The sequence below is a fragment of the Salvelinus sp. IW2-2015 genome, unplaced genomic scaffold, assembly GCF_002910315.2.
Source record: "Salvelinus sp. IW2-2015 unplaced genomic scaffold, ASM291031v2 Un_scaffold467, whole genome shotgun sequence".
Lineage (NCBI taxonomy): Eukaryota > Metazoa > Chordata > Actinopteri > Salmoniformes > Salmonidae > Salvelinus > Salvelinus sp. IW2-2015.
Window position 1 is genome coordinate 789,911 of NW_019942558.1, and position 12,393 is coordinate 802,303.

Here is a 12,393-nt window from a genome sequence, read left to right on the forward strand (position 1 = left end):
TTGCTAGTATTCAACAGCCTCCGATGTGGTGCTAGCAAGTATAATAGTAGTGCTAGGTATCAACAGCCTCTCCGTTGTGGTGTTAACAAGTAAAATAGGTAGTGCTAGGTATCAACAGCCTCCCGAGTGGTGCTAGCAGATAATAGGTAGTGCTAGGTATCAACAGCCTCCCGAGTGGTGCTAAGCTAGATAGGTAGTGTATTAACAGCCTCCCGAGTGTGCTAGCAAGTTAATAGGTAGTGCTAGGTATAACAGCCTCCCCGAATGGTGCTAGCAAGTATAATAGGTAGTGCTAGGTATCAACAGCCTCCCAGTGGTGCTAGCAAGTATAAAATAGGTAGTGCTAGGTATCAACAGCCTCCCAGTGGTGCTAGCAAGTATAATAGGTAGTGCAGGTATCAACAGCCTCCCGAGTGGTGCTAGCAGCATAATAGGTAGTGCTAGGTATCAACAGCCTCCGTGTGTTTTGGGTGGGTAGTGCTAGGTATTCAACAGCCTCCCGAGTGGTGCTAGCAGCATAATAGGTAGTGCTAGGTATCAACAGCTCCCGAGTGGTGCTAGCAAGTATAATAGGTAGTGCTAGTGATCAACAGCCTCCCGAGTGGTGCTAGCAAGCATAATAGGTAGTGCTAGGTATCAACAGCCTCCCGAGTGTGCTAGCAAAGTATAATAGGTAGTGCTAGGTATCAACAGCCTCCCGAGTGGTGCTAGCAAGTATAATAGGTAGTGCTAGGTATCAACAGCCTCCCCAGTGGTGCTAGCAAGTATAATAGGTATGCTAGGTATCAACAGCCTCCCGAGTGGTGCTAGCACATAATAGGTAGTGCTAGGTATCAACAGCCTCCCGAGTGGTGCTAGCAAGCATAATAGGTAGTGCTAGGTATCAACAACCTCCCTTGTGGTGCTAGCAAGCATAATAGGTAGTGCTAGGTATCAACAGCCTCCCGAGTGGTGCTCAAAATAGCGTATTAGGTAGTCAACAGCCTCCGAGTGGTGCTAGCAAGTATAATAGGTAGTCTAGTAACAACAGCCTCCCCAGTGGTGCTAGCAAGTATAATAGGTAGTGCTAGGTATCAACAGCCTCCCCAGTGTGCTAGCAAGATTAATAGGTAGTGCTAGGTATCAACAGCCTCCCGAGTGGTGCTAGCAAGCATAATAGGTAGTGCTAGGATCAACAAGCCTCCGTGTGTGTTAGCAAGTGTAATAGTAGTGCTAGGTATCAACAGCCTCCCGAGTGGTGCTAGCAAGCATATAGGTAGTGCTAGTATCAACAGCCTCTCGTGTGGTGCTAGCAAGTATAATAGGTAGTGCTAGTATCACAGCGTCCCGAGTGGTGCTAGCAGTATAATAGGTTAGGTACACAGCCTCCCGAGTGTGCTAGCAGATATAATAGGTAGTGCTAGGTATCAACAGCCTCCCGAGTGGTGCTAGCAAGTATAATAGGTAGTGCTAGGTATCAACAGCCTCCACCGTGGTGCTAGCAAGATAATAGGTAGTGCTAGGTATAACAGCCTCCCGAGGTGCTAGCAAGTATAATAGGTAGTGCTAGGTATCAACAGCCTCCCAGGTGCTAGCAAGTATAAAAGTAGTGCTAGGTATCAACAGCCCTCCGAGTGGTGCTAGCAAGTATAATAGGTAGTGCTAGGTATCAACAGCCTCCCGATGGTGCTAGCAAGCATAATAGGTAGGCTAGGTATCAACAGCCTCCGTGTGGTTGCCTAGTGCTAGGTATCAACAGCCTCCCGAGTGGTGCTAGCAGCGTATAAGTAGTAGTGCTAGGTATCAACAGCCTCCGGTGTGCTAGCAAGTATATAGGTAGTGCTAGGTATCAACAGCCTCCCGAGTGGTGCTAGCAAGCATAATAGGTAGTGCTAGGTATCAACAGCCTCCCAGTGGTGCTAGCAAGTATAATAGGTAGTGCTAGGTCAACAGCTCCTCCGAGTGGTGCTAGCAAAATATAATAGGTAGTGCTAGGTATCAACAGCCTCCGAGTGGTGCTAGCAAGTATAATAGGTAGGGCTAGGTATCAACAGCCTCCCGAGTGGTGCTAGCAAGCATAATAGGTAGTGCTAGGTATCAACAGCCTCCCGAGTGGTGCTAGCAAGCATAATAGGTAGTGCTAGTATCAACAGCCTCCCGTGGTGCTAGCAAGTATAATAGTAGTGCTAGGTATCAACAGCCTCCCGAGTGTGTGCTAGCAAGATAATAGGTAGTGCTAGGTATCAACAGCCTCCCGAGGTGCTAGCAAGTATAATAGGAGTGCTAGGTATCAACAGCCTCCCGAGTGGTGCTAGCAAGCATAATAGGTAGTGCTAGGTATCAACAGCCTCCCGAGTGTGCTAGCAAGCATAATAGGTAGTGCTAGGTATCAACAGCCTCCCCAGTGGTGCTAGAAAGTATAATAGGTAGTGCTAGGTATCAAACGCCTCCCGAGTGGTGCTAGCAAGATAATAGGTAGTGCTAGGTATCAACAGCCTCCCGAGGTGGTGCTAGCAAGTATAATAGTATGCTAGGTATCAACAGCCTCCCAGTGTTGCTAGCAAGTATAATAGGTAGTGCTAGGTATCAACAGCCTCCCGAGTTGGTGCTAGCAAGTATAATAGGTAGTGCTAGGTATCAACAGCCTCCGTGTGTGCTAGCAAGTATAATAGGTAGTGCTAGGTATCAACAGCCTCCCGAGTGGTGCTAGCAGTAATAGTAGTGCTAGGTATCAACAGCCTCTCGAGTGGTGCTAGCAAGCATAATAGGTAGTGCTAGGTATCAACAGCCTCCCGTGTGGGCTAGCAAGCTATAATAGGTAGTGCTAGGTATCAACAGCCTCCCGAGTGTGCTAGCAAGCATAATAGGTAGTGCTAAGTATCAACAGCCTCCCAGTGGTGCTAGCAAGTATAATAGTAGTGCTAGGTATCAACAGCCTTCCGAGTGGTGCTAGCAAGTATAATAGGTAGTGCTAGGTATCAACAGCCTCCCGATTGGTGCTAGCAAGCATAATAGGTAGTGCTAGGTATCAACAGCCTCCCGAGTGGTGCTAGCAAGCATATAGGTAGTGCTAGGATCAAACAGCCTCCCGAGTGGGCTAGCAAGCATAATAGGTAGTGCTAGGTATCAACAGCCATGCCGCTAGAAGCTATAATAGGTAGTGCTAGGTTATCAACAGCCTCCCGAGTGGGCTAGCAAGCATAATAGTAGTGCTAGGTATCAAACAGCCTCCCGAGTGGTGCTAGCAAGCATAATAGGTAGTGCTAGTATCAACAGCCTCCCGAGTGGTGCTAGCAAGCTATAATAGGTAGTGCTAGTATCAACAGCCTCCCCGAGTCTGCGCTAGCAAGCATAATAGGTTAGTGCTATCCCGAGTGGCGCTAGCAAGCATAATAGGTAGTGCGAGGTATCAACAGCCTCCCGAGTCGCGCTAGCAAGCATAATAGGTAGTGCTAGGTATCAATTGAGTAGGTGTGTCCAAACTTTTGACTGGTAGTGTATATCTCATGAATGTTTTTACATTCAGTTACATGAAGTCACTTTCTTACCACTTCTTCCATAGGCAAACATGTAAGGAAAGATTTTTTTTAATCAAAAGGGATGCTGTCAAAAATGTATTGAATTCAAATGGATTTATCCTGCCTACAAAGCACTACAGCCACTCTGTGATGGCCAGTTCTGCTCTTTTATTGAGGGATCTAGTCTATATTAGTTTTATTATGTGGAGGTTTCATTCAGGTCTCTGTTTAACGAGATACTCTGTTTGTCTTTAGCAGGAGAGAAACCAGACTCTCACTCTGACAGCGGGATGAGTTCTTCAGGGGAACCAGACCCAGAGACATCCAAACCAGCGAGACAACACCACTGCTCCCACTGTGAAAATAGTTTTCACTGGTTAAGGTTCCTAAAACTGCATGAGAGGACACACACAGGAGAAAAGCCTTTCCAATGTTTCCAGTGTGGAAAGAGTTTTACCATGTTAGCTAACCTGAAAAGGCATGAGGGAATACACACAGGAGAAAAGCCTTATCACTGTTCCCACTGTGGAATGAGTTTTACTCAGACAGGGCACCCAAAAGCTCATGAGAGGATACACACAGGAGAAAAGGCTTTCCAATGTCCCAGTGTGGAAAGAGTTTTACTAAGAGAGGGCAAGTAAAAGAGCATGAGAGAATACACAAAGGAGAAAAGCCTTTCCAATGTTCCCATTGTGGAGTTTTACTCAGATAGGGTATCTAAAAGAGCATGAGAGAATACACACAGGAGAAAAGTCTTACCACTGCTCCCAGTGTAAAAATAGTTTTACCTGGTTAGGGAGCCTGAAGGAGCATGAGAGAATATACAGAGGAGAAAAGCCTTTTCTATGTTCCCAGTGTGGAAATAGTTTTTTCTGGTTAAGGAGACTGAAGGAGCATAAGAAGACACACACTAAAAAAGTCCTACCACTGCTCTCTCTCTGTGTGGAAGGACATTTTTCCAGTCAGAGAACCTGAAATCACATGAGAGAATAAAGGCGCTGTGTTCTCACTTATTTTTGACTGAGAATTTGTATTTTTGTTTATGCCACATGAAATCATATTGTTTATGGTTATACCTGTCTATTTAAGGTCCCACAGTTGACAATGCATGTCAGAGCAAATACCAAGCAATGAGGTCGAAGAAATTGTCCGTAGAGCTCAGAGACAGGATTGTGTCAAGGCACAGATCTGGAGAAGGGTACCAAAAATGTCTGTAATATTGGAGGTCCCCAAGAACACAGTGGCCACCACCATTCTTTAATGGAAGAAGTTTGGAACCACCAAGACTCTTCCTAGAGCTGGCCATCTGACCAAACTGAGCAATCGGGGGAGAAGGGCCTTCGTCATGGAGGTGACCAAGAACCCAATGGTCACTCTGACAGGGCTCCAGAGTTCCTCTGTGGAGATGGGAGAACCTTCCAGAAGGACAACAATCTCTGCAGCACTCCACCAATCAGGCCTTTATGTAGCAATGATTTAAACCTCTTAAGGATACGCCCCTTTTTTCCAAAAACCTGTTTTTGGTTTGTCATTATGGGGTATTGTGTGTAGATTGACGGGGGGGGGGGGTGGAATTTATTTTTATAATATGGTTGTAACGTAACAAAATGTGGAAAAGGTGAAGGGGTCTCAATACTTTCCGAATGCACTGTATACCGCTGGCAGAGTATTCTACCGCTGGCAGAGTATTCTACCGCTGGCAGTTTTGTACACAGTCACGTGATACGTGGTATAGAAAATCCAATCTTAGGAGAGTACATGGGAGGCACTATACTGTGTGTCTGCAGCTGTCTTTCTGGTCAAAACCACTGATCCGGTTGCCCCTTCACCCTCTGGTGGGATGGATCATGTCTACAGAGAAACCTAGATTAAAATACTTAGATTTGTGTGTATTGGGTATATGTTGTGAAATTGTTAGATATTACTTGTTAGATATTACTGCACTGTCGGAGCTAGAATCACAAGCATTTCATTACACCGTCAAAAACATCTGATAAACACGTGTATGTGACCAATAAAATGTGATTTGATTTTGATTTGAAATAAACGTCCTATTTATCAAAGGTGCATTTTGGCTGGGGTCAAAATGACTCCAAAGGATTTGAATTTGTTAAAAGTCCATTTTGATACAGAAACACTAAACCATGATTTAGATTGATTAAGAACAAGTTGATTGACAAAGTCATGAAAAATTGGAAGAATTGAATAAACCACATTTTGGCTATGAAAAAAGATATGCCTCTGTGGTCAAAATGATCCATGTCAGAAGTATGGTTCAATGCAAATATGTAGTGGGTGTAAAGTTTGTTTTAAATTCTCACTCATTAAAAACGAATCAATCAACACATGCTTCTCTTTGAATGACTTAATACAATATTAAACTTTTATGAAATAAATGAAAAATCAAATTTTGTTTCCTCAACTGCGTTGCCCACTCCAGTCAGCAGATGGGGATGTGCGTCTTTTAGGTTCAGGCGATGCTGCCAGTGTGACGTATAATCTAGTGGACGGGACGCTCCTTCAACAACAGCTAGTCAGACTCCTCGGTAGCTTTATAGCAAACATAGCTACAACATTCACGCTCTTTACACTGTTTTGGTGTATATTAGTCGATGTGTATTAAACACACTTCTGTCGTATGTACTTGTTGGCCCATTTAATTATATATTTACGTTGTTTGTCAGCTAACGTTAGCTGGTTTGCTAAGTTAGCTCAGAACTACGCTAGTCGCTAATGCTAGATAGCTAACATCTCCGACCATGAGTTCACTAAGTTACTCTCCTGCTAAAGAAGAGGTCTGCTGGACGAAGAAAGAAGCTCTCGTGAAAGAGGAGGAGGAAGAGAAAGATATCACACTACAAAAACAAGTAGAGGGTGAGGCTGTTATCGTGAAAGAAGAAGAGAAAGACGTTTCAGTGAAAGAAGAGGAAGACGCGTTCAGAGTGAAAGAGGAGGATGTTACAGTAAAAGAAGAGGAAGATAAAGAGGAGGATTCCGTTTTTGGAGTGAAAGAGGAGGAGGGGGAGATGACTGTCACATTGGATGAGGAAGAGGAGGTTGGAGATATGTTTAACACCAGTAAGTACCGTCTCTGCAGTCGTTGAACCAATATGCAGTAAAGGGGTTCTACACTTTAATGTTGTTCTGTAACGTGTAGAACATCAAGAGTGCACCATCAACAAAACGTTAACAATTGATCAAATGCATCCAATGACAATGCCTGAAATACTGTAGTCCTCAATATCTCCTATTATATTAGCCCAATATGTAGTCTTAAAGGGGCAATCAGCAGTTGCATCCATTTTGGGATTTATACATTATTGATATGTACCCATTGTTTCTTGAAGAATTCAGTTATAAATGCAACATGAGCTTAACTAGTAGAAAGAGGAGGAAGGGAAGCGCTACTAAGGTACACAATAGTACATTTGGTAGACAGAAGGTGCTCTTTAGTAAATTGGGCATCAAAAAGAAAGGAGGACCAAGGCACTCTTAATATAATTAATTAAAATGCCTTTATTAGTATGGCATGTTCAATAGTAACAAAGTTTTTTTTTTTATCCGACGCGTTTCGGCTGCATGGCCTTCGTCAGGGAGTACAAAAAAATTATACAATGTCCTCTTTTGAACAGCTTTTCCAATTAGCCCTAATTAGAAGAGGGAGTGGTTACAAAATTGATTGGACACACCTAGTAAGCAATACTATACACATTAAAAAGTGAAATACTGAAGCTATGTTATCATAAAAATACAACTCCAAGCTAGAAGTATCAGGACACTTAGAAAGGTAGTTTTAACCTTAAATATGACTGGGAGAAGTGTCAAGAATAAGACAGCAATATATTCCATAGTACACTAGAACACAGCAAACATGAACAACAACAGTCTAAACATAGCTGAGGGCAATTGAGCAAAATGTCCACTAGCTGACAACAAATGGACCCATCACAACCCTACAGGAAGGATGAGAAATCCATATCTTAATTTAAACCAGGGTATTTAGTGGCCTGTAATTTGTAAATCCTAACACTTTCCCTTTGGTTTAATTGTTTAAGATGGTCCCCTTTTCTAATAGAGGCTGGAATATGATCAATACCCATAGCTTGTAGGGAGGCAGGGTTGCCATGGTGTAAGGACTTGTAGTGCCTTGCCATGGGGTAGTCTTCATTGTCTACCCGTATGGCTTACTTGTGTTCCGCTAAGCGGTCTTGAAGGCGTCTCTTTGTCCGTCCAATGTAGAACACCTTGCACTGTGGACATTCCAATCTATAGATGACATAAATGGTTTTGCAGTTAATGAAATGCTTGACGTAATACTCCATTTTGGAAGCTGTGTCAACAAAATACTTCTTCTGTGCAATATTGTTGCAATGGTTACATTTAAAAGAGCTCTTGGGTTTGTGGGCAAGCCAAGTTTTTTGAGAGTCACCCGGAAGATAACTGTGGACTAATTTGTCATTTAGGGTAGGACATCTCTTAAAGCTTATGACTGGTGGCTCAGGAAAGACTTGGCGTAGTAGCGTATCACTTTGGATGATTCCCCAATTATTTTAATGATTATTTTAATGTTCTCTGCTTCAGTGCTGTATTTTGTAACAAAATACACTCTGATGTATCACGAGGCACTCCCCTTCGCAACAAGTTCTCTCTGTCAAGTAATCCAGCCCTTAATACCGGCATCTTTCAGGACCTGAGCGCTGTAGCCCCGATTCAAGAAGCGATTCTCCAATTCAGCAGATTTGACACTGTAGTCTGTTTCCTGATCGCATATTCTGCGGACTCTTTGGAATTGGCCATATGGAATATTCTCTTTTAGCCTTTTGGGGTGAAAGCTGTCTGCCCTCAGAATGGTATTCCCATCTGTAGGCTGCCTAAAGATTGATGTGTGCAAACAACCTTTGTCATTTTTACTAATGTCGAGGTCCAAAAAATGAATGTTATCCTTGCTGTACTCCATAGTTAGTTTGATGTTAGGATTAATGCTGTTAAGGTATTGGTGGAAGGAAATAAGTTCGTCTTCTGAGCCGGACCAAAACAGGCAAACATCATCAATATAGCGTCCCCACCATATAATCCGGTCAAAGAAATGGTTATTAGAAGGATCCAAAATGAAGTCATTTTCCCATTTACCCAAGTACAAACCAGCGTAGGAAGGGCTGTAGCAAGCTCCCATGGCACATCCTTTGACCTGTTTAAAAATCCTGAAAGATAAAGATGTTATGATTAAGAGTCCAGTCAGTGAGACAATGAATTCTGTAGGAGGCATCTCAGTTTCAGGCCAGGTACTCAAGAAATGGTGCATAGCTGCCAAACCGTGTACATGCTCAATGGTGGTGTATAGAGATTCCACATCCATGGTGACTAAAAAGGAAGCTGTACCTATATTGTTCAATTCCTTAATTTTGTTCAACACACCTGTGGTATCTTGAAGATAGGCTGGGAGTGACGTCAGAAAAGGCTTAATAAAGTAATCAATGTACTTAGAGATGGGCTCTGTCAGACTTTCATTACCACTAATGACTGGTCTGCCTGGGGGATTTTCAAGATTTTTGTGGAGTTTTGGAAGAAGGTAAAAAAAGAAGCCATAGACGGACTGCCATTGAAAATAAATTTGAACTCATTGTCTGAAATGTAGCCATTCTCCTTAGCTTCTGTGAGGATCCCTTTCAATTCAGTTTGTAGGTCCTCTGTAGGGTTGAAGATAAGAGATTGGTAGAATTCATCATTGTCTAATTGACAGTATGCTTCTGTCACATATTTGTCTTTACTCCACACTACTGTAGCACCACCTTTGCTTCTTTAACCACAATCCGTTCATTTTTGGACAATGATTCAACTGCATCCCTCTCTGTCTTAGAAAGATTACGTCGTGTTTGGTTGGAGTCAATTTTACCCGTAAACAGATTCTCCACATCAAAATTCACTTTTTTTGGCAAATGTATTTATTGTGGCATTCTGGACGATGGGACAAAAGGTGGACTTGGGCTTAAAAGGTGTTTTTGAGGGAACAGAAACTGCCTGACCTGAGACACTGGCGTCTGTAGTTGGAGAGATGTTTTGCTTGTACCAGGCCTTCAGATGTAGATTCCTGTAGAAACCAAATAGGTCAATCTTTGTATAAAATTCATTAGTTGAATATGTGGGGGTAAAGTACAGTCCTTTAGACAATACCCTTATGCAATCATCAGAAAGGGGTTCTCCAGAAATGTTGATCACAGCCTTGTTCTGGTCCTGCTCCGTGTGGTTGGATAGTCTTGATTTCTTCCTCCCCCTCCGTGTTGGCCTCTCCCGCGTCCTCTCCCTCTCTTGCTGAGGAACCTGCGTGACTCCTCTTTCTGATCTAAAAAATCTTGGGAGAAGCTGGCCTCTGAGTGTCTGGGGTGATCCTCATCGTAACTGCTTGTAAAGTTGAAAGAAACAGATCTAGGCTTCCTTCTCTGTGGATGTGATTCTGAATTCTTGCATGTTGGTTTTCTCCAGGCAAAGACCTTACCATCTCTATAGTCTACTTCATCTCTTCTAAATTTTCTTAGCTTGTCTTGCTTCAATGTCAGAGTGAATGTGTCTACTTTCTCTTTCAAGATCTCATCACATCGTGCTTTATTAGAATTGTCACTGTGTTCTGTGATTTTTCCTTTTTACTTCAATTTCTGTTTGGACTACTTGTCTGGCCTTTTTAGATTCTTCTATTAGAAGTAGCATTAGGTCAAAAGAACACTTGTTGAGAATAGCCTCCCATTTATCTCTAAATTAAGTTTTACCTTGTGCTCCATTAGCTGGAAACTTCATAATACGGAGTCCTCTGGGGATTAGGCCTTTCCTCCAATAGTCAGACAAGGTGATAGAATTGAGGTCAAGTTTGGTATCTTTCTCCATAAGGTGTTGCAAGTCTCATGAGCTTAGTTCAACTGTCGTACCCCATCAGAACCCAAAATATAAGCTTTTTTTATTCCAATGTTTTGTCAGTAAATATAAATAAACACTGTATATCCTCAAAACATGGTTAAAACTATAATGTTGATATCATGGATGGTTGCATTTCTCCAGCCCCATCCATCAGCTTTTTACCGAAACGGGCAGGGAGTACGCTTTGTTATTGTTTCTACTGCTGATTGCTGCCCCCTCTTCAAGGTCCAAGGACTGTATGTTATTTTCAGAGGTAGACTGGCTCTGGCAGGTAAAATAGTCAAATAATCCACCTAAATGTGAATCGATTCTCAATTGCGATACGTTTCTAGAAACATAAATTGCTGTACTTTCATATCACATCAACATAAGTTCACACAATACTTTCATATCACATCAAAATAATTTCACACAATACTTTCATATCACATCAAAATAGGTAACCGGTCGCGATGCCCCAAAAGGTTAACCAAATTTGTTTCTCGTCATTTCTCCTTCCTTCAAGCTCCTTTTTCTTCTTTGGACTTTATATGGCGGTTGGCAACCAACTTTAAGGTGCATTACCACCATCAACTGGATTGGAGTGTGGACCTCATTTCATCTTTTAATCACCCACGTGGGTATATACCAAGACAGTCGTGAAGAGGGCACAACAAAACGTTTTCCCCCTCAGGAGACTGAAAAGATTTGGCATGGGTCACCAGATCCTCAATAGGTAATACAGCTGCACCATCGAGAGCATCCTGACCGGTTGCATCACCGCCTGGTATGGCAACTGCTCGGCATCTGACCGTAAGGCACTACAGAGGGTAGTGCGAACGGCCCAGTACTTCACTGTGGCCAAGCTTCCTGTCCAGCTATCCAGGACCTATATAATAGGCTGTGTCAGAGGAAAGCCCACAAAATTGTCAGAGACTCGAGTCACCCAAGTTTTAAACTATTTTCTCTGCTACCGCACGGCAAGCGGTAGCAGAGAAAGCGGAGCGCCAAGTCTAGGACCAAAAGCCTCCTCAACAGCTTCTACCCCAAGCCATAAGACTGCTGAACAATTCATAAAATTGCCACTGGACAATTTACATTGACACCCCCCCCCCTTCGTTGCACTGCTGCTACTCGCTGGTTGTTTATTAGTCACTACGCCCCCACCTTCATGTACAGATTACCTCAACTAGCCTGTAACCCCCGCACACTGACTCAGTACCGGTGCCCCCTGTATATAGCCTCGTTATAGTTATTCTCATTGTGTTACTTTTTATTTTAGTCTACTTGGTAAATATTTTCTTCTTGAACTGCATTGTTGTTTAATGGCTTGTAAGTAAAGCATTTCACGGTAAAGTCTAAGTTGGTGTCTTGACGGATTCGTAAAAAACGGTTTGTCATAAAACACTATATATACACTGCTCAAAAAAATAAAGGGAACACTTAAACAACACAATGTGGTCTGATGGAGGTCATTTTGCAGGGCTCTGGCAGTGCTCCTCCTTGCACAAAGGCGGAGGTAGCGGTCCTGCTGCTGGGTTGTTGCCCTCCTACGGCCTCCTCCATGTCTCCTGATGTACTGGCCTGTCTCCTGGTAGCGCCTCCATAGTTTGGACACTACGCTGACAGACATAGCAAACCTTCTTGCCACAGCTCGCATTGATGTGCCATCCTGGATGAGCTGCACTACCTGAGCCACTTGTGTGGGTTGTAGACTCCGTCTCATGCTACCACTAGAGTGAAAGCACCGCCAGCATTCAAAAGTGACCAAAACATCAGCCAGGAAGCATAGGAAGGAACTGGGGGTTTGTGTTTGATCACCACCTGCAGAACCACTCCTTTATTGGGGGTGTCTTGCTAATTGCCTATAATTTCCACCTTTTGTCTATTCCATTTGCACAACAGCATGTGAAATTTATTGTCAATCAGTGTTGCTTCCTAAGTGGACAGTTTGATTTCACAGAAGTGTGATTGACTTGGAGTTACATTGTGTTGTTTAAGTGCTCCCTTT

General features: G+C 43.1%; 1 protein-coding gene across 1 annotated transcript in view; it reads left to right on the forward strand.

Annotated features, from left to right (window-relative positions):
* Positions 1-12,393, forward strand: part of LOC112068372 (zinc finger protein 271-like) — a 53,318-nt gene that overhangs the window by 35,526 nt on the left and 5,399 nt on the right. The window contains exon 6 of the mRNA XM_070438120.1: positions 6,242-6,575. Coding sequence (XP_070294221.1) covers positions 6,242-6,575 — 334 coding nt within the window. The remainder of the gene's footprint in view (positions 1-6,241; positions 6,576-12,393) is intronic.